Source organism: Emys orbicularis, chromosome 9 (assembly GCF_028017835.1).
Source record: "Emys orbicularis isolate rEmyOrb1 chromosome 9, rEmyOrb1.hap1, whole genome shotgun sequence".
Lineage (NCBI taxonomy): Eukaryota > Metazoa > Chordata > Testudines > Emydidae > Emys > Emys orbicularis.
Genome location: NC_088691.1, coordinates 56,577,273 through 56,600,264, shown reverse-complemented (window position 1 = coordinate 56,600,264; position 22,992 = coordinate 56,577,273). Strand labels below are relative to the sequence as shown.

General features: G+C 46.5%; 1 protein-coding gene across 2 annotated transcripts in view; it reads right to left on the bottom strand.

The window, feature by feature from the left end:
• The window catches only part of PPP2R3A (protein phosphatase 2 regulatory subunit B''alpha), a 121,112-nt gene that overhangs the window by 74,939 nt on the left and 23,181 nt on the right, over positions 1-22,992 (bottom strand). For both annotated transcript variants that reach the window (XM_065410883.1, XM_065410882.1), the window contains exons 2-3: positions 8,334-8,594; positions 3,942-4,045 (exon numbers count right to left, since the gene is read on the bottom strand). In XM_065410883.1, coding sequence (XP_065266955.1) covers positions 3,942-4,045; positions 8,334-8,594 — 365 coding nt within the window. The remainder of the gene's footprint in view (positions 1-3,941; positions 4,046-8,333; positions 8,595-22,992) is intronic.

Genomic DNA, 22,992 nt, shown 5'->3' with positions numbered 1-22,992 from the left:
AACGCTGCACTGGGAGTTCATGTTCAGTGGCTTTCCAGCGGGACCCACTCCTCAGCCAGTTCTGCTATAAATCTGAGGTGCACGTAATCTGGTCTTGCTGATTTAAATGTTTAACTTTAGTAGATGCTCCTCCTTAGTTAATGCTGGAATATAAAGTATTTCATCATTGCATGTCACGAATACATCACCCATTACCAAATACAGAATATGCAATATACTTAATCAAAGTGGCTCCATCACACCAATCTGAAAATAGGGGCAAATATAATGGTCCCTCTAGAGCAGTGGTTCCCAAACTTTAACATCCTGTGAACCCCTTTCATTAAAATGTCAAGTCTCACGAACCCTCTCCTAAAAATGAATATTCCCAGGGATTTTTTCCTTTACCTGAATATAAATTATAAAAGCAGTGATCTTGGAAATATAAAATTTGTTTTTATGACATGCTTATTACACACTATGTATTATTAATTACTATTTATCATTACAGTATTTTTATTACATTATGAAAACGGCAACACTCTTCCAAGATCTCACTTTTTTAGCTTGTATCACTTTGAATAAGCCTGTTATAAGACAAGGCTATGTTTCATCAAGGAGTATCAGATGTGAAACAGCATGAAGGTATTTAAGAAGCCAACTCAAAGAGTTCCTCCTACTCAAGCATTCAGGTCTTGAGCAATCCAGGCAAACAACACACATTACAACAAAGCTTAAACTTGTTCTTCATAATCATTTTAAAAACAATCCTAGCTGCCTATTTCATTTTAAAAACAGCAAAAAATATCCACCTCCCTTTCCATTTCTTATAAGGAGTCTTCAATTTACATCTCCTCAGTGTGATAGATATGCTTACTTTGATCTGCTTAGCTCTTGGAAGTCCAGGGGCTCCGGGCTGCTGGCCCCATGCTACCCGGGGTCCCTAGGGACAGCTGTCCGCCATTAGGGAACTTTTTCCTGAGAACCCCCATAACATTTTGCGAAGCCCCAGGGGTTCACGAACCTCAGTTTGGGAACCACTGCTCTAGAGGAACGCGTTAACACTTACTAAGTAAAGGTTATGAGTGCAGAGATTCTTATGGTGTCTCTTTAAGTGTAAACAGTGGGTCTAGCATGCATGCCTGTGGACAGTCACCGTAGGCCCAGCCCATTAAGGGACAGATTAAAAAGTATGCTCAGTCACCATATTTTTCCTCCATCAGCTTGACTGATGGAGCATCATGCCCAGTTTTTAACTCTTTAAATTTGTGGTTATTTTTGCTCTTTAAATTGCCTGATGGTGAACGGCAAATTAGACATGAATGTGCAGTTTGATCGCTGCAGAAAGAGCAGGGAGGCTTTGGGCTGCATATGCAAACGCATCCGTCACCAAAAAGAGAGGCACTAGATTCTGGTTGAGCTAGTTTAAAATGAGAGCAGAAAGTTGGGCTCCCAAGGCCATATTAAAATAAGTGGACTGATTTTCAAAACTTCTGCACACTAAGTAGCTCCCACTGACCTCGAATGAGATTTGTGGGTGCTTAGCACTTTTGAAAAATAAGGCCACTTATTTAGGTGCCTAAAATGGACTTGGGTGTTTAAAGTTAGGCATCCATGTTTTAAAATGAAGGCCTGTTTCCATATGGCTATGGTTAAGGGTTGACTTGATGACAGTCTGTAAGTACCCACATGGGGAACAAATATTTAATAATCGCCTCTTAGCACAGAAAGATGTAACATGACCCAATAACTGGAAGTTGAAGCTAGACAAATCCAGACTGGAAATAAGGTGCACATTTTTAATCGTGAGAGTAATTAACCATTAGAACAATTTACCAAGGATCATGGTGGATTCTCCACCAGTGACAATGTTTAAATCAAGATCGGGTGTTTTTCTACAAGATCTGCTTTAGGAATTATTGTGGGGAAGTTCTAGGAAATACTGGGTTATACAGGGGGTCAGACTCGAGAATCACAATGGTCCCTTCTGGCCTTGGAATCTATGAATGTATGAAAACTGAAGGGTCTTCATAGAAGAGCAATAAAAATGATCAGGGGTCTGGAGAAACTGAGGAAAGATTAAAACAGCAAAAAATAGTTTGGCAAGGAAAAGACAAAGTAGGGACATGATACCAGTCTACAAATATTTGAAGGCTGTGACAATGAAGAAGGGATAAGAACTATTTAGTATGCAAGAGAGATTAATTAGGACTAAGTGGAGGAACCTATGATACAACATGTGTGTCAACAAAAACAATCTGACTGTGACTATCCCTATACATTTTACAGTTTTACTTTGGTAACTAGATGCTGTTATCCCAACAGTTTTTATATTTAGCTCAGAAAATACCTAGGGAGCACAGCTCCAAAGGCAGTTTGAAGGGTGCCCACTGAACTGGGCTGTGGAAGAGGTGGAAATCACACTGCTTGGGACTTTAAAAATTAAACTAAGTGATATTGCAGACATGTCCTATGGGCACAAAGACTGGGTAAGATAACAGAGCTGTTCCATCTCACACCATCTGTGATTCCAAGCCTCCTAGCCAGAGCTCTCAATAGCTACAGGAGAGAATTCAGAAAGGAGCCTTGACAATGGCATGCTCCAGAGACACTGAAACTCCTCTTACAGGGCCACGTCCTTACTCAGGCATTTGGTAACAAATGAAAAACAAGTAAAGCCCTCAGGATCTGACCCACTGTGTCATGTCACTCACACCCACATCTCGGCAACCTCCAGTTTACCCCCTACTTCCCCCCACACCTCCACAATGACAGCAGAGCCCCAGTCCTGCTTCCCTCACAACAACAACATAACACCCTCTTTGCCCCCTGCACTTGGGATGCACATCTACTTCTCCTCCATCACGCCCTTCAATCTCCTCATTTAAATACTTCCTTAGACTCCTCTCCTGACTGAGCTTCCATCCTGTGAGCAGGACTAATCCCAGCAACAACGTGACTGGTCACTGTAAGCCTCCTCCTCTCTTGCCCCATTTCCCTACTGCTTGTTTTACACACACACACACACACACACACACACACACACACACACACACACACACACACACACACACTGCACCAGCACTCGTGAGAGACTGTCAGCTCCCCAGAAACCATGTCTTTCCACCTGTGTGAGGTGTAGAGCTAACCTCAGGGGATGTAAAGTAACAAGCGTAACAAATACCCATGGCTGACAGGGCACTGATTAAGGAAAGCATATAATGACGAAGTCTGCAGGACTTAAGCACTTTCCTGAATCAATGCCAGGGAGCAGAATGGTTGTGGGTTCACTGGAGCGAGGGAACAGGCTGCAGAGAGCCAGAGCCGGGGGTGCACTTCTACTGCATGCCACAGAGCTGTGCTCCACTTTGGCAGGGAGGGGTCTTTGGAGACAGGCCAGGGAGGTGCAAGGATAGGTACACTTAAAGTGCCCAAGCAGGAAGTGTGCCAAAGAGAGGCTCTGCAGTTGGAAGAAGACTGCATAGCGCTCCCTCCCCCCACTCCTCCCAAATGGGCCAGATTCGAAAGCAATCCTGTGGAATTGTGCCTCCAACAGGGATTGCCGAACAATTTAGAGCATTAAAGGACTCTACCGTCCATCCCAGAGTAGGAGTCCTACTGTAGGACCCACTGTTCTAGGGAATGATACTATCTCCAGACTCACTCAGTGTCCATGTCACTGTACCTCATACACACAACATTTGCAGATATGGGCTATTCCTAATCAACGGATGCAGACCCTATTAAAGCATTGGGAGAAACAAACATTCAGTAAATGATGGGGAAGATAACTGAAACCAATGTTGATTTTAAAATACGGATTTATTTGGACAGAAGGAGGAGGGGTTTGAAGAGCCTGGTGGGTGAGTAGGAAAGCAGGACTGAAGAAGTGTTAGGGCAGGCCGTTGGGTGGCTGGCCTTTCCCTTTTCTGAGGAAGAACATTCTTATATGCTGTACTCACTGTCTCCACATAGCTACGAACGAATGTACAGATACAAATCCGGTCCTTTCTCCCCCTGCTGCATTGAACATGGGGGCTTTCCAGTACAGAGGGCAGCCACATACCTGCAAATGAAACACACAGATACATGGTAGCTGAGAAGGCTGGGATGTTAATACAGTCACAGAAAGGGCTTATTTATTTATGAACTGTATATTCTGTCAACAAACAACCTAATTTGTAGGCTCTCACACCACGATACAGAACCCATTGGGCCTTACACCTCATCAGGCCAACACAAGAAGTCAGGCAGCCTCCACCAAGAACACCATGCTCCCTGGCCCTCCCTATGTTGTTACATATAGGCAAGAGCATTCCATTTGTTCTGATGGCGCATATAGAGAGAGGCAGTCTCCAGCGTCTAGGAATAAATTTCCTATGGGATATGAGATCAGCATCTGCACTGACTTTTACTTCTGGGTGCAATTCAAAGTGCTGGCCTAGGAAAACCAGTGCATTACGATCTCCATGGTGCTTCAGAGAAGCAAACCTGCCAAATTCCTTGAAAAATGCAGCAGTCAATCCAATCATCAAGAAGCCAATGCTCGACCCTGCAGATCTCCCCAGCCACCAACGTGACTCCAACCTCCAACTCCTGGACAATATAACTGAGGAAGCAGTCACATACTGGAGCCTGCTGGTTACATCAGCCAAATTCCTAGACGCCTTGCAATCTATGTACAGACCAGAGCACAGCACAGAGACTGCCGTACTGGAACTAAACAGATAAGCTCCTCACAGCCATAGACACAGAAAAGATCCCCCTGCTCCAGTGTTTAATTTGTAATGAAAGAAGTGATGGGGCTCAAGCAATTTTTTTCACATTCATAACTGATGCAGCAAGCCCAGAGGTGCCGGGGCTGTGACCTGCCAGTCCCAGAGGTGCCGGGGATGTGACCTGCCAGGCCCAGAGGTGCCAGGGCACTGACTAGGGTTGCCAACCCTCCCGGATTGGCCAGGAGTCTAGTGGAATCGGCGTCAATCTCCTGGTGGCTATTGAAAGCAATCCCGGAGATTTTAATAGGCCACTAAAAGTCCAGTTGGTGGCGCAGCAGGGTGAAGGCAGGCTCCCTACCCGTCCTGGCTCTGCATGGCTTCCGGAAGCAGCCAACATGTCTGGCTCCTAGGCGCAGGGGCGGCTAGGGAGTCTACACGCACTGCCCCTGTGCCCCACCCTGAGCGCCAACTCCACAGCTCCCATCAGCCAGGAACCGTGGCCAATGGGAGCTGCAAGGGCAGTGCCTGCAGGCAGGGGCAGTGCACAGAGCCGCATGGCTGCCCCTGAGCTTAGGAGCTGGACATTCCGGCTGCTTCCAAGAGCAGCCAGAGGTAAGCGCCGCCTGGCTGAAGCCCGCACTCAGCAGTCCCTCCCATACCCCAATGCCTGAGCCCCCTCCTGCACCCAAACTCCCTCCCAGGGCCCACACCCCAAACCTCCTCCCGCACCCGACCCCTCTGCCTCAGCTCAGAGCCCCCTCCTGCACTCCAAACCCCTCACCCCCAGCCGGAGTCCTCACTCCCTCCCACACCCCAGCCCCCTGCCCCAGCCCTGAGCTCTCTCACGCACTCCGTACCCCTCGACCCCAGCCCGGAGCTCCCTCCTGCACCCCAAGCCCCTCATCCTAGGCCCCACCCCGGAGCCCACACCCCCAGCTGGAGCCCTCACCACCTCTTGTACCCCAACCCTCTGCCCCAGCCCGGTGAAAGTGAGTGAGGGTGGGGGAGAGTGAGCGATGGAGGGAGGGGGATGGAGTGAGTAGGGGCAGGACCTCAGAGAAGGGGCGGGGCAAGGGTGTTCGGTTTGTGTGATTAGAAAGTTGGCAACCCTGCTGTGACCTGCCAAGCCCAGAAGTGCTGGGGCCATGACCTGCCAGGCCCAGAGTGCCGGGCTCAGCCCTGGCACAAATTAAGCATTACCCTGCTCATAGTTCTGGACCTCCCTCCAGCCTTTGCAAATGCACCACAAGGCACTGCTAAGACGCCTATGTGACATAGCAGGAGTAGATAGCCCGGCTCTGTTGTAGCTCCAGCCCCTCTCATTCCTCTCCAGAGAGTGAGATGGGTAACTGTTCCTCCTCTCTGAAGGCCTTTGTTGAGTCACACTATCCCTGCTTCTCCTCAAAATCTCCATGAGACCACTGGGAGACCACGGGCTCCGCTGGCAACAGCATGTCAATAACACTCAACTCTCTATCTCATTCTCAACTGATGCAACCACCGCCAAGAGGTCAGAATGCCAATGCCTACAAGAGATCGTCTCTTGGATGAGGAGCAGCTGGCTCAAGCTGAATCCAGGCACAACCAAAGTGATTCTGGTTGGAAATGGGAAACGCTAGGAAGCACTAATTGAGAAACAAGCCCCACCTTCCACTGAAAGCCTCTCTCACAGGCTTATCTTTTTTTAATGTTGAACAAAGTTCTCTCCTTGGCACCCTCCACTAACTTTTTCCTGTGGTTGTCCCTCTTCCTACCAGAGCACCAGCCAGCTGAATAACTACTTTTGGATGTGACCATCCTGATTTCAGTCCACTGTACATGAGCCAGGACTAGGTATGCAATGAGAAAGGACGGAGATTCACACTGTGCTGTTTTATTAATAAAGGCTGCTAGTTCTATTGCACTTGCTTCAGAACCCTGAATCTAGAGTCATATCAGTACTACTGTATTGCAGCAGTGGACCTTGTCACAGCTTGATGTCATCAGATAATGTGCTGACCCAGGGATGTCTCGATGTACCATTGATTGAAGCACTGGTCTCCTCTGCACAGCCATGCTGCTTTTTCTGTTTTGAGTCTGGCAAGGCCCCAACAGACACCTTTGCTGCCCTTGCATGACACATAACGTGAGTCATTAAACTTTTTTGTCCCACACTTGATGGTTTCCTGGGCATCTTTTCAGAGGGTGCGTTCTGACAGCTGCTGTCATCTTTATTACAAAGCCAGTCTCAGTCTCCCCAGAATTTTTGCTCGTGAAACTAGAATGCCCCTCCTGGATGAAGTGTCACTGTTCCAGCTACAGCATCAATGAACAATGTACATTGAATAAATAAGAATTTATGTTATGGTTGCTATTGCATTAACAGCGTGAGGAGACTACATGCTTGAAACATGGAAGAATAGGGTAATGTGGCCAATTGTTCCTGAACCAGGTGTTGTGTTCCCCAGATCCAGGCTCTTATTTGCCGACTGTTAGAACTCTAAAGCTGCTGAACTCCTATGTCTGCATTATACAAACTGAGCATCCAAGGATCAGTGCAACATGGGGTTTAGCTGACCATATCCCTCTTCTGCTAATCATGCGCTAAAAGAGACTGTTATGCTGGAGGTGGTGTTACCAAGCAGTGTCCCTACTACAAACCTGCCTGAACCCCTAGGGTATGTACTCGGCATGACGAGTCTGTGCCGCTGCTCACCATTGTCCATGCTACCCTGGGTACACTACTATTTTTAACATGCTAGCTCAATGAGAGCTGGTGTAAGTACATCTACACACGCTGGGAATCACAGCCCTAGCTTCAAGTGTAATCATAGCCATAGAGTGGGCCTGCTTCATGTCACCTCAGGATCACAGTGGCAGAGAGCTGAGCTCAAATGAGGCAACTGGTAATGTCTGCAGTTGAAGTACACCAGCACTCCTCCCTAGTGGCACAGACTAGCACCAATGCATCTGGGGACCTGGATCTGTGATAGGTTTCCAATCAAAACTAACCAACAGCGTGAATTCCTAGTTTCAGATCCTGAATGCTCATAATGAAGCACTCATTAAAAATATAAAGGCTAAAAATTATAGAAGTTTGGTGAATAATTTCAAATTACAAATAAAGCTGAGAAAACCTGAACCTGTTATGGACAATTAGTGAACAGAAAAACAGGCAAAGGATTAGTTCCTGATCTCACACCAGTCTAATCCTGGTATAAACCCATTTATTCCAACAGTTAGTCTGGATTTCAACCAGCATAAGTGAGGTCAGAATTTAGCTCTATATGCCCTGGACAAATTATTTGCAACCGTGCTGTATGTAACCATTGTGAATGTGTTCTTTGCTAAACTCCTTTGCATTTCTAAGAGGTCTGCCTGTTGGCCAGGGAAGCTGCCATTTTGTGAGTCAGATTTGACTCAGTGTGTATCAGAGGTGACACACTTCATCCTTCTCCCATGGAGACTTTAATTGTGTTCATTCTTGTTTTGTTGTTTCCTTAATCTAACGTAAGTCATTCAAACTGTAAGTACATTTGCTCATTGTGCACTGAAAAATGTAAAACTGCAACTAGAATTGAGCAAATAGTTAATAAATTTAATTAATGTTTCACTGTCCCCCAAACTGTGAGTGATCCACTGAATGGCTACATTTACCTTGGCAATTTTCCCCATTTCATAAATGTTGGCTCTCTCATCTTCAAACTCAGTAAAGGATGCTTCGATCCTGGCAATGGTCTCCTCGTGATTGTTGCAGACACTTGGAAGCCCTTTGGGGAAGTAGAAACGTGGAATGTTTATGGACACAGGGGCATTGATAAGGACTTTATTCACAGTCACAAGAGGTCGTGGACTGACTGCTGACTTCAAAGGGGCTGGGGATGGAGTCCCAGGCTTCTTCTCTTGTTTATTTTGAACCTGAAAAGATAATGCAAGAAATAAATACTTTTCCTACCATATGAAGTAAAAAAAAAAAAAGGGGGGGGGGGCCGGACCCTCCTGTTCCAAATGCACAAGATATTAACAAGCGTCAAAAATACTTAGTAATTCATGGGTGTGTCTAAAGTGATACAAAAGTCCCATGTCAAAATTATTATTAAGGTTGCAAAGTCAAACATCCAAAAGCTAGGAAATGCCAGATGTGCATGTGCATTATGATACAAATTTCAATCACGTATTACTTTTTCCACAGGACCTCTGCCTCATTCAGTGCACAGGATGGCTGGTGTTCAGGGAGTGAAGCCCCTGTTCAATATTTCTTTTCATCCTCATCATTCAGTGTGTGGCCCCCATGGCTGGTTAACTGCACAGCAGCCAACTCCTGCACTGAATGAGTTGTTGGGCTTTTCTGTTTGTTTGTTTGTTTCCTCATGGAAATAGAAGCTTATTTCTATGGGGTTCACCACTACAGTTCCTGAGGGCTGAATTCACCCTCATAACAGACACACGAGGCAGGGCAGTATTATTATCCCCTTTTCCAGATAGAAAAACTGAGGCCCAAAGAGATTAAAGCCAAGATTTGCAAGAGTGTCTCATAATTCTGGGAGCCTTAGTGACTGGGTGCCCAAACTGAGATGCCCAAGACCTGATTTTTCAGAGATGATGAGCACTGGCAGATGCCATGGACTTCAATTGGAATTGTGAGCCGTCAGCACTTTTGAAAATTGTTCTCAAGGAGGGCACGCAGGAGACAAGGAACACAAAATTAGTAGTCTCATCTGAAAAGTCTGGTTTACGGTCCCACTTCAGAAGAGTATTTCTTTGTAGGAAAGTCATTTAAGCAGATAGCTCAGAACAAGACTTGAGCATGTGCTTAAGTGCTTTCCTGAATCTGGGCCTAGGTTATTTGCCTAACACCACACAGGAAATCTGGGGCAGAACCAGAGATAGAAGCTGGTAGTCCTGTGTCCTAGTCCACAAGAGCAACCTTTCACTCCCTGCAGACCCCTGCCTCATTCACTACGCAATCTCATCCCATTCACCATTCTGCCTATAATGGATGTACAGTTATTAGGGAGGTACACTAGGCCATGCCTTTAATGAACCTCTGTAGTCTTTTAGTTCTGTTCACTTTGATATTTTTTGGAGAAAAGTCATCAAAATTATAAGCCTGAGCATATTCTAATTTTAAGTACTTTTGGAATACCTAAATTATGAGGTTGTAAATTTAGAATAAAAAAAAAAAAGTTTTTTTTTTTTTTTTTTTTTAAAGACATGACATGGGGATCTTTGTTCTGGGGCTTTCTTAAACACTTTTAATGTGAAATAGTAGAAAATAGTCATCAGATTACACATTGATAAAGAATACCTCATTTTTGTTGGAAAAAGACAAAGTTATTAACCATTAACTAGCTTACTCAGCTAGTTTACAGTAACATGGCAGAAACAGAGGGCTGATGAGCCCACCTGTGATGTCAACATTCCCCTGACACCGAACAGTCTCTTGTCCAGTCTCCTAACTATAGAACCAAACATAGGGTGGCCATTTTTCCTGGGAGATGCCTGGCTTCAGTTCCATTGTGAGCAATGGGAAATAGCAGACAACTTTACTAGGGACAGTATCATTGCCACATGCAACAACTACATCAGAGAGAGTCTCATGGAGGCTAATTGGATAACCATATATTATTTAAAAAAAAAAAAACTTTAAGCTTCCTGTTTGTTTTTTCAATGTCTTTATTTGAAACATTTTTAAAAGACAAGGAACTTCAAATAAAAAACACTCTGTGTAAATCAGTTAAGGTTGCCAAGAGACAACAATGCCAAATATAAAACCACAAAACCCAAGAAATATAGAATAAAGCCGTGTGCACACATCCATTACCTTCTCCCACATTCTCACCCAAAGATATGCTCACAGTCAAATCCTCTAGCAAATCAGCCCTACTGAACTATAGTCACCAAGATGACACCAAAACAACCTTAACTCTGCCCTCTGAGGAATGCATAAAAAACATAATGCAAGTCTGTCTCATGGATAAGATACATAGTAGCCCACAAATCAAAGATCACACATCCATACTGCTAAAATATATGTAGCCAAAAGAACCCCAGTGACGGGGAAAAAATACTAGCATCATTATACTATTGTTTACAATTCTAGTATTACACAGACATTCGTTATAAGAGGTGTCAATGCTTCTAAGAAGAAACACCACCAGGCTCAGAACCCCAAACAGCAGAAAGTAAAGATACACCCCACAGGGACACTGCTCTCCTTGGCATAGGGCCTGTGGGCTCAATCCTTTCCCGACAGCAGGGTTCTAGAGTAGGGCAGGTGGCCCTGGGAAGCTGGAACTCAATGAGAGGAGGAAGCAGAAGGCCTTTTTTGGATGGTGGAGGGAGATGAAGGGTTAGTATGCCTCCTCGCCCTCCAGCAACTACTGCTGCCCAGGGGCAGTCACCTCACTTGGAGTCTGGGAACCTTTTCCTTCTGGAAGCCATCCCAGTACCCTGAAGTGATGTAGGCAGGCTCTCTTCCTGTCCATCTGCTGCCCTCCTATGGCTCTTCCTCCTCCTCCGCACCCAGGTGTCAGGAGGTATGATGGGAGGAAATCATATTTATTTAATCTTTAGTGGTTTCACGTAAAATATTTTTTTAAAGGAGCTGGTAAGTAAATGTTAGAATAGTTTTGGTTACTGTTTGCTAAAATTATTCCAAATATTTTTAGGAAGAAGGAACCTTGTTTAATTTAATTAAATAGAAGCAGAATTTATGGGTGGCTAATGAGGTAGCCACTCGTCTTTGCTGCTTTTGGTATTTTCTAGGAACATGGAGTCTTTTTCCTAACACATTTTAAAGACTTTAACTTGCCAGGGAATCGTTTTTAAAAAGTGAAAGCAATGCAATTGCTGGAGCCTCTCTGATTGCAATTTTCCATTCAGTTTGCTGGCACACCGTGCTGTCTGTCCCACCGAGTCCTGTAAAGCTAGCCTCTCAGAGATGGTGGGGCGGGGGGGCGAGAGGATTTCTTATCTCCTAACTCTCTCTTCACTTTTCCCCCTGTAAGCAGAGAGGACTTCTTCCCTCCACAGGATTCCCTTTCATCGCAGAGTGGGCATGTGTGTGTACATGTACACTTGCAAACCACAGCATAGTAACACACAGGTTCTATATGGGAGCTCCGAGAGCTCAAAGGACAGGTTTCTGAGCCTCTCCAATTCTCTTCTCCTCCTCACAACACAGAAGCAGCAAGAGACCTGCACCAGCCTTCAGTAACTTCCGATTCACTCAGTATGAGTTTTCAAAGCTGAGGCAGCATGGTTAGTGAATCAGGCCTTAGATGTGGACTCAGGACACCTGGACAGTGGTGCTGGAACAATTTGCACAGCAGGGGTGCTGAGAGTCATTTAGCCAAACTGTAAACCCTGTATATAATGGAAACCCCTTCAAGCCAGGGGGTGTGGCAGCAGCCCTATTTCTAGCACCCATGCACCTGGGTTCTACTCCCAGCTCTGCACTGACCTGCTGGGTGACCTCAGGCAAGCCATTCCCTTCCCTGAGTCTCTGGTTCCCCTGACTCCCTAGTCTGTCCTTCCTACAGGGCTGCCCAGAGGATTCAGGGGGCCTGGGGCAAAGCAATTTCGGGGACCTCTTCCATAAAAAAAAGTTGCAATACTATAGAATACTATATTCTCGTGGGGGCCCCTGTGGGCAAATTGCCCCACTTGCCCCTCCCCCCCCTCTGGGCGGCCCTGCCTTCCTATCTGGGGGTGAGTTTTTCTGGAAGCACCAGTCTCTTACTATATGTCCGTACAGTGCTCAGTGCAATGGGAAATCTCAGCAGGGGCCTCTAACATGTAACATTAGTGCAAATAATAATAACTGAAATAGAGGCTGTGACAATCCCAGCATTTCCAACTCTTGTGGTTTTACTGTGAGCCTCGCAATAACTGATATTTTACTTAAAGCATTTAAGCAAGTAGGAAAATAAGTAGGTATTTTACTTATTTATTTTAACATGACTCCAGCTCCTAGAGTCATGTTACTATGTGCAAATTTCAGCTTTCACTGAAAAAAATAAGTGAAATTTCTAGCCCTCATGCCTGTGGAGAAATATAGAAAAAACATGATCCACGTGAACAGAATGGCCCAGAAACCAGAAGGGTAAGAAAAAGAACCCAAAGCATATTACTTGTTTTAAAGGGGCCTGACTCTTCTTTTTAACATTTGGGGTTTGTGATACTGCTTTCTATTCAGCCCCAGCCGCCATAACCACAGGACCAAAGATATCACCTCCATCAGGAACAAGATTTCTCTAGGGAGCCGAAACATTCCTGACTCAACCCAGAACCCTCTGGTCCTGGACCATCACAACACAGGGTGGCCCCCTTCTCTTCTCTCCCCTCCTCTCCATTATAGGCATAGACTCACATCATTCATAAAATTCCTTTACACAGCATGGTGGCACAAGACTTTATCAACTCTGCCCTCCCACACAAACAGCCCTGGCCTCTGGGCAATCTTCTCACTCCCCAGCTGTCTGGTGCATCACAACCTCACTGGCACAGACAGCGAGACCTTGCACAACCTCCATATCGCCAGCCCCAAGTATTCAAAAGTGATGAATAAGAAAATTAGCTTAAAAGTAGAGCTGTCAATTAATCGCAGTTAACTCATGCAATTAACTCAAAAATTAATTGTGATTAAAAAAATTAATCATGATTAATTGCAGCTTTAATCACACAGTTAAACAACAGAATACCAATTGAAATGTATTAAATATTTTGAATGTTTGTCTACATTTTCAAATATATTAATTTCAATTACAACAGAGAATACAAAGTAGAGAGTGCTCACTTTATAGCATTTTTATTACAAATATTTGCACTGTAAAAACGGCAAACAAAAGAAATAGTATTTTTCAATTCACCTCATACAAGTGTAGTAAGATGAGGCCCTGAAACAAACTCTTGTGTCAGAGGCCCAGTCTGAGGTCTGAAGCCTGAACCAAAGTACTTCCAGGCATTGCTAAGCAAAAGCTGGGCTGTGAGCCAGAGGCAGGCCCCGCTCACAGAAGTTGGCGAGAAGAGGGTTGTTAGAAGCAGGTGCATTCAGATATAAGTGTTAGTAACAGGAACTTGTGCCAAGATGGCACCTGGACATCCCCATATGAGCACACTCCACAGACATAACAAGGAACAGGCAGGTGCATCTTAAAGACAGGGTCAAAAGGACAGCATGATGGATAGATCTGTTTGTTTGAAACAACATGATCAAAGGGGGAGACAGCACCCTAATGAGCCAAGGGGCTGTACCTAAATACGTCAGTAGGGATGAGTAATCTGTCCTGTAACTGTATAAAAGTAGGTCCCGGAGTGCGCATCTTTGTCTGGCCTAGGGGGCAGTGGAAAGTCCCGCCACTGACTGAGCCGGTCCATTGCCAGGGGGCACAAATTCGTAGTATGTCTTGTAGAGTCTACGGGAAACTATTACTGTGCTTCGTTCGACAATAAACCTGGCTCGGGTTCCTTTGTACCTTACTAGAGTCTGTGGTCTTTGGGGGTTCTCTCGGGGTTTGCTGTGTCAGCTATCTGCGCAGAGCCGGGGCAGCACACAGAGGGAACACGCACACAGCCGACTGTTATCATCATCGAACAAGAGCAGAGCATCACACCGGTAGCTACTGACAACAACAAATACTGTAGCGCAATCTCTTTATCGTGAAAGTGCAACTTAAAAATGTAGATTTTTTTGTTACATAACTGCACTCACAAACAAAACAATGTTAAACTTTAGAGCCTACAAGTCCACTCAGTCCTACTTCTTGTTCAGCCAGTCGCTAAGACAAACACGTTTGTTTACATTTACGGGAGATAATGCTGCCCGCTTCTTATTTACAATGTCACCTGAAAGTGAGAACAGGCGTTCACATGGCACTTTTGTAGCCGGCACTGCAAGGTATTTACATGCCAGATATGCTAAACATTCGTATGCCCCTTCATGCTTTGGCCACGATTCTAGAGGACATGCTTCCATGTTGATGATGCTCTTTAAAAAAATAATGCATTAATTAAATTTGTGGCTGAACTCCTTGGGGGAGAATTGTATGTCTCCTGCTCTGTTTTACCCGCATTCTGCCGTATATTTCATGTTACAGCAGTCTTAGATGACAATCCAACACGTGTTGTTCGTTTTAGGAACACTTTCACTGCAGATTTGACAAAACACAAAGAAGATACCAATGTGAGATTTCTAAAGATAGCTACATCACTCAACCCCAGGTTTAAGAATCTGAAGTGCCTTCCAAAATCTCAGAGGGATGAGGTGTGGAACATGCTTTCAGAAGTCTTAAAAGAGCAACACTCCGATGCAGAAACTACAGAACCCAAACCATCAAAAAAGAAAATGCTGGTGGCATCTGACTCAGATGATGAAAATGAACATGTGTTGGTCTGCACTGCTTTGGATGGTTATCGAGCAGAACCTGTTATCATCCTCTGGAATGATGGTTGAAGCATGAAGGGACATATGAATCTTAAGTGCATCTGGCACATAAATATCTTGCAATGCTGGCTACAACAATGCCATGCAAACGCCTGTTCTCACTTTCAGGTGATATTGTAAACAAGAAGTGGGCAGCATTATCTCCTGCAAATGTAAACAAACTTGTTTGTCTGAGCGATTGGCTGGACAAGAAGTAGGACTGAGTGGACTTGTAGGCTCTAAAGTTTTACATTGTTTTATTTTTTAATGTAGTTAATTTTTGTACATAATTCTACACTTGTAAGTTCAACTTTCACGATAAAGAGATTGCACTACAGTACTTGTATTAGATGAATTGAAAAATACTATTTCTTTTGTTTTTTTACAGTGCACATATTTACTTTTAAGTAGGACTGTCAAGCGATTAAAAAAATTAATGGTTGTTAAACAATAATAGAATATCATTTATTTAAATAGTTTTTGATATTTTCTATATTTTCAAATATATTGATTGTATTCTGTGTTGTAATTGAAATCAATATATTTGAAATATAGAAAATATCAAAAACTATTTAAATAAATGATATTCTATTATTGTTTAACAGCCATTAATTTTTTTAATCTCTTGATAGTCCTACTTAAAAGTAATGAGATTTAAAAATTATACATGTTGGGTTCTCTTCTTTGCCTTCTGTTTTCTCAGCTTTCGTACACATTCACTTCGGCCTGGTCTACACTACGACTTTAATTCGGATTTAGCTGCCTTAATTCGAATTAACGCTTGACCCGTCCACACAACGAAGCCATTTAATTCGAATTAAAGGGCCCTTTAATTCGATTTCTGTACTCCTCCTCGACGAGAGGAGTAGCGTCAAAATCGGTATTGTTAATCCGAATTAAGGTTAGTGTGGCCGCAATTCGATGTTATTGGCCTCCAGGAGCTATCCCACAGTGCACCATTGTGACCGCTCTGGCCAGCAATCTGAACTCGCATGCACTGGCCAGGTGGACAGGAAAAGCCCCGGGAACATTTGAATTTCATTTCCTGTTTGCACAGCGTGGAGAGCACAGGTGACCACAGAGAGCTCATCAGCACAGGTAACCATGCAGGCTGATAATCGAAAAAGAGCACCAGCATGGACCGTACAGGAGGTACTGGATTTGATCTCTATATGGGGAGAGGATTCAGTGCTAGCAGAACTGCGTTCGAAAAGACGAAATGCCAAAACTTTTGAAAAAATTTCCAAGGGCATGATGGAGAGAGGCCACAATAGGGACACAGATCAGTGCCCCGTGAAAGTCAAGGAGCTCAGACAAGCCTATCAAAAAGCAAAGGAGGCAAACGGTCGCTCCGGGTCAGAGCCGCGGACATGCCGCTTCTACGCTGAGCTAAATGCATTTCTAGGGGGGGCCGCCACCACTACCCCACCTCTGACTGTGGATTCCGAGATGGGGATAATCTCATCAGGTACACCTGATGATTCCGTGGAAGGGGAAGAGGAGGAGGAGGAGGACGAGCTGGCAGAGAGCACCCAGCTCTCCGTTCTCCCCAACAGCCAGGATCTGTTTCTCACCCTGACTGAAGTACCCTCCCAAGCCTTCCAAGCCAGCACCCAAGACCATGACCCCATGGAAGGGACCTCAGGTGAGTTTACCTTTTAAAATATAAAACATGTTTTAAAAGCAAGCATTTTTAATGATTAATTTTCCCTGAGCACTTGGGATGCATTCGCAGCCAGTACAGCTACTGGAAAAGTCTGTTAACATGTCTGGGGATGGAGCGGAAATCCTCCAGGGACATCTCCATGAAGCTCTCCTGGAGGTACTCCAAAAGCCTTGCCACAAGGTTTCTGGGCAGTGCAGCCTTATTCCGTCCTCCATGGTAGGACACTTGACCACGCCATGCTAGTAGCAAGTAATCTGGTATCATTGCCTGACAGAGCCTGGCAGCGTATGGTCCCGGTGTTTGCTGGCATTCAAGCAACATCCGTTCTTTATCTTGCTGTGTAATCCTCAGGAGAGTGATATCGCTTAGGGTAACCTGGTTGAAATAAGGGAATTTAATTAAGGGGACAGAGGTGGCCGTTCCTACTGGGCTGTTTGCCTGTGGCTGAAAAGAAATCCTTCCCTGCATTTAGCCAAGTGCAAAGGGGGGGGGGAGGATTGGCCCAGAGCTTTTCGCGTTTTGCTAGCAGGGATCTTCCCTGATACCAGCCACGCGGTGGGGGGAGGGAGAAAGCACTCATCCCAGAGAATTCATGGCGGGTGGGGGGGGCGGTGTTAGTTTGGTTCCTGCAGGGATCTTCCCTGATACCAGCCAGGCGGTGGGGGGAGGGAGAAAGCACTCATCCCAGAGAATTCATGGCGGGTGGGGGGGGGGGGGGTTAGTTTGGTTCCTGCAGGGATCTTCCCTGATACCAGCCACGCGGTGGGGGGAGGGAGAAAGCACTCATCCCAGAGAATTCATGGCGGGGGGGGGGGGGTGTTAGTTTGGTTCCTGCAGGGATCTTCCCTGATACCAGCCAGGCGGTGGGGGGAGGGAGAAAGCACTCATCCCAGAGAATTCATGGTGGGTGGGGGGGGGGGGTGTTAGTTTGGTTCCTGCAGGGATCTTCCCTGATACCAGCCACGCGGTGGGGGGAGGGAGAAAGCACTCATCCCAGAGAATTGGATGGGGGGGGGGTGTTAACCTTCAGCAGCAGAAAACAAGCTAACAGGAAAACTGCAGCACAACGGGCTTTGCTTGGTATGTGGGAAAGCAGGGCGCAGAAGCCTAAAGACAGTGGCTTACCATGGCAGCATGCAAGGTGAATTCTGTTGCCCGGACCTGCGTCTGTGATCTCTAGCAGCAAAGCCACAGGCACTCAATATTAAGAGGCAAAATGCGACCTTGCACAGAAATCACATGTGCTATGTAATGTGAATAGTATACACCGTGAAAGAGTATAAGCATTGTTCTGAAAAATGTATCTTTTAAAAAAATTCTCTCCTTTTTTCACTCCCTCCAGCAGGTGCAAATGTTTCAAGCCTCCCTACTCCTTCCCGAAGGCTATCCCAGATAAGGCGTCGTAAAAAAAAGACGAGAGAAGAGATGTTTGCCGAAATCATGCAATCCACCAGGAGTGAAAGAGGTCATCTGAATGAGTGGAAGGAGACGGTTTGCAAGTATAGGAAAGAAGCCAGTGACCGTGAGGACAGGAGGGACCAACGTGAGGACATGAGGGACCAATGTGAGGAGAGGAGAGACGCTCGAGATGAGAGGTGGCGGCAGGAAGATCAGAGGAGTCGGGAAGCAACGCTGGGGCTGCTGCGTGAGCAAACAGACATGCTCCGGCGTCTGGTGGAGCTTCAGGAACGGCTGCTGGAGAACAGAGTGCCGCTACAGCCCCTGTATAACCCCCCTACCTCCTCACCATGTTCCATAGCCTCCTCACCCAGACGTTTAAGAACACGGGGGGGGAGGCTCCGTACACCCTCCCATTCCACCCCAGTGGACAGCCCAAGCAAAAGGCTGCCATTTTTTTAACCTTTTTTTACTGGGCTTTTCCTTCCCGCAGATCCTCCTCCCAAACCCCACTCAGGTACTGTGCCGCTACAGCCCCTGTATAACCCCCCTACCTCCTCACCATGTTCCATAGCCTCCTCACCCAGACGTTTAAGAACACGGGGGGGGGGGAGGCTCCGTACACCCTCCCATTCCACCCCAGTGGACAGCCCAAGCAAAAGGCTGCCATTTTTTTAACCTTTTTTTACTGGGCTTTTCCTTCCCGCTGATCCTCCTCCCAAACCCCACTCAGGTTCTCTCCCTCTTTTTATAATCAATTAATAAAGAATAAATGATTTTTAAACAATGGTGACTTTATTTCCTTTGAAAGCAAGCTGGGGGAAGGGGGAGGGTGGGTTCCTTACAGAGAATGAGTCAATAAAGGGGGCGGGTTTTCAGGAAGGATAAACAAACATAAATTTCACACTGTAGCCTGGCCAGTCATGAAACTGGTTTTCAAAGCTTCCCTAATGCGCAGCGCTTCATCGTGTGCTCTTCTAATCGCCCTGGTGTCTGGCTGCGAGTAATCAGCAGCCAGGCGATTTGCCTCAGCCTCCCACCCTGCCATAAAGGTCTCCCCCTTGCTCTCACAGAGATTGTGAAGCACACAGCAAGCAGTAATAACAATGGGGATATTGGTTTGGCTGAGGTCTGAGCGAGTCGGTAAGGATCGCCAGCGACCTTTTAAACGGCCAAATGCACATTCTACCACCATTCTGCACTTGCTCAGCCTGTAGTTGAACAACTCCTGACTCCTGTCCAGGCTGCCTGTGTATGGCTTCATGAGCCATGGCATTAAGGGGTAGGCTGGGTCCCCAAGAATAACAATTGGCATTTCAACATCCCCCACGGTTATTTTCTGGTCCGGAAAGTAAGTCCCTTGCTGCAGCCGTTTAAACAGATTGGTGTTCCTGAAGACGCGAGCGTCATGAACCCTTCCCGGCCAGCCCACATGGATGTTGGTGAAACGTCCCTTGTGATCCACAAGTGCTTGCAGCACCATTGAGAAGTACCCCTTGCGGTTTATGTACTGGGTACCCTGGTGCTCCGGTGCCAAGATAGGAATATGGGTTCCATCTATCGCCCCACCACAGTTAGGGAATCCCATTGCAGCAAAGCCATCCACTATGACCTGCACATTTCCCAGAGTCACTACCTTTCGTAGCAGCACCTCCGTGATTGCTTTGGCTACTTGCATCACAGCAGCCCCCACAGTAGATTTGCCCACTCCAAATTGATTCCCGACTGACCGGTAGCTGTCTGGCGTTGCAAGCTTCCACAGGGCTATCGCCACTCGCTTCTCAACTGTGAGGGCTGCTCTCATCTTGGTATTCTGGCGCTTCAGGGCAGGGGAAAGCAAGTCACAAAGTTCCATGAAAGTGCCCTTACGCATGCGAAAGTTTCTCAGCCACTGGGAATCGTCCCACACCTGCAACACTATGCGGTCCCACCAGTCTGTGCTTGTTTCCCGGGCCCAGAATCGGCGTTCCAAGCCTATAACCTGGCCCATTAACATCATAATCTCCAAAGCACCGGGGCCCGCGGTCTCAGAGAATTCTGTGTCCGTGTCCATGTCCTCATCACGCTGGTCGCTGCGCTGCAATCGCCGCCTCCTCCTCCTCGCCTCTTTTTTCTGGTCCTGGGTAAGCATAAACTCCACGAGAACGCGCGAGGTGTTTATAATGTTCAAGACTGCGTTCTGGAGCACAACGGGATCCATGCTTGCTGCGGAATGGAGTCTGCAGAGTTCACTCAGGAAAAAAGGCGCGAAATGGTTGTCTGCCGTTGCTTTCAGGGAGGGAGGGGGAGGCTGTACCCAGAACTACCCGCGACAATGTTTTTTGCCCCATCATGCACTGGGGTCTCAACCCAGAATTCCAAGGGGGGTGGAGACTGCGGGAACTATGGGATAGCTATGGAAAAGCTACCCACAATGCAACGCTCTGGAAATCGATGCTACTACGGTAGCTTGGACGCACACCACCGAATTAATGGAGCCTAGTGTGGCCGAATACATTCGAATTTATAAAATCGGTTTCCTAAATTAGAATTATATAAATTCGGATTAATCCTGTAGTGTAGACATACCCTTCACCTTTTCAAGCTTCTTCCACAATCATGAGGGCTAGAAACTGAATCTTTTTTTTTAAATGAAAGCTGAGATTTTCGTGTAATCTACTGTAGTGAGCAGCTGAGATATGTCTCTCGGTGGTGCCTTAGAAATGGCTGAGAGACTCTGGACTTTGGAGTTTGATCAGCCCTGCAGTTTGAAGTCTCAGAGTGGTTAATGCAGGGATCAGCAACCTTTGGCACGTGGTTCGCCAGGCTAAGCACCCTGGCGGGCCGGGTTGATTTGTTTACCTGCCGCGTCCGTAGGTTTGGCCAATCACGGCTCCCACTGGCCGCGGTTTGCCGCTCCAGGCCAATGGGGGTGGCGGGAAGTGGCGGCGAGCACATCCCTTGGCCCGTGCCACTTCCCGCAGCCCCCATTGGCCTGGGACTGCAAACTGCGGCCAGTGGGAACCGCCATCGGCCAAACCTGTGGACATAGCAGGTAAACAAACCGGCCCGGCCCGCCAGGGTGCTTACCCTGGCGAGCCGCGTGCCAAAGGTTGCCAACCCCTGGGTTAATGGCTCCCTGGTGGCGAGGGGTGGGGCTGAGCTGATCTAAGCACGGAGACTTGGTGTAAAAAGTCACTTGCCAGGCAAGCTTGAGAGCCATGAACACAGGCAGCTAACAGGGAAGTTTCAAAGGGGGTCTGGAGAGGGAGCAAGAGAGGCTTTCCTTTCAGGTTCAGGTCTATGTGCAATTTCAAGGTGGTCAGCAATGGAACAGTGGGGGTGACCTGCAATGGATGCACCATGTTTTCTTTCCTGCCTGAAGCGAGAAGGGACTTCTGTGCATAAAGTACAAGTTAAGTGGCTGTGCTGGAGGGAAAGATTCTTGGATTGGAGGATCAAGAAGAGACACTCCTGAGAATCAGAGATACGGAGGCGTTCTTAGACAGCCAGGCTCAGGAAATATTGGTCCCCCAGGTTCAAGAAAGAATGGAGCTGACTACCAAAAAGTCACAGAGAGAAGAAGTCAGAGAGGAGACCTGGCAGTTTATAATCAGGGGCAAGAGATCATGGCGACAGCCTACAAAGCTGGAGACAGATGAGGATGGACAGGCTGTGACTGTCACAGAGAAGTAGTCCAGGAGGAATTTCACACAGCTAGAATTTTCCAATCGATACCAAGTCTTCAACATGGAAATTGTGGAAGCCACCTCTCAAGATCCAGCTGGTCCAAGGGAACAGAGAGATGTATGGGACATATGTGTAGCTTGCAGCCCGGCCCAACCTATAAGAAAAACAGGCTTGCCCATACGGAGTTCTCCAACAATCTAAGGAAGACAAACGATCCTTGTTTGGGAATCAGGACTCAGAAGAATCTAAAACATTCTGCAAAGGACCAGGGCCGGCTCCAGCTTTTTTGCCGCCCTAAGCAGCAAAGAGAAGAAAAAAAAAAAAGATAAAGCCGCGATCGGCGGCACTTCGGCGGCTGCTCTACCACACCGCTTCATTCTTCTGCGGCAATTTGGTGGCCGGTCCTTCCCTCCGAGAGGGACTGAGGGACCCACTGCCAAATTGCCGCCGAAGGCCCGGACATGCCGCTCCTTTCCATTGGCTGCCCCAAGCACCTGCTTCCTGTGCTGGTGCCTGGAGCCGGCCCTGCAAAGGACAAGCGGACAACAGGACAGTGTGCTGCCATCCCAATGCCAAGACACAAGTCGTCACTCCAAGATTAGATAGGCTTTGGAAATCAACAGGCAAGGATCAACTGGTGACAGTTCATATTGGCACTAATGACACTGCCTTTCAGGATATCTCACAGAGAATAGGGAATTTTAGAAGCGTGCTAAAGAAGAATGTCCAACCAATCTTCTCTGGGATCCTTCCTGTCATGCAAGCAAAGGAAGACAGAAGGCAGAAGATTCTGGAAGTGAACCTCTGGCTAGGTAAGTGGTTTAGGGTGGAAGGTTTTGGTTTTGTGGAACATTGCTCCACCTTCTATGGGAAGAGGAAGCAGTATAGTTTTGATGCTCTCCGTGTGAGCAGAATCTCCTTGGGAACTAGCTGGCTAGAGTAGTCAGGAGGGTGTTAAACCAATAACAAAGGGGGAAGAATAAAGACAGAAGATGTGAGCACTAATTTAGCCCAGAATCAAAATGCTGAAAACAAAAATTAATCAAGGAACCAAAGGACATGAGGAGAAGAAATTCTTTAATTAGCTGTATATCAATGTTAGCTTCCTGGGTAACAATTGGAATTGGAATTGCTCATTTATGAGCATAAATTTGACC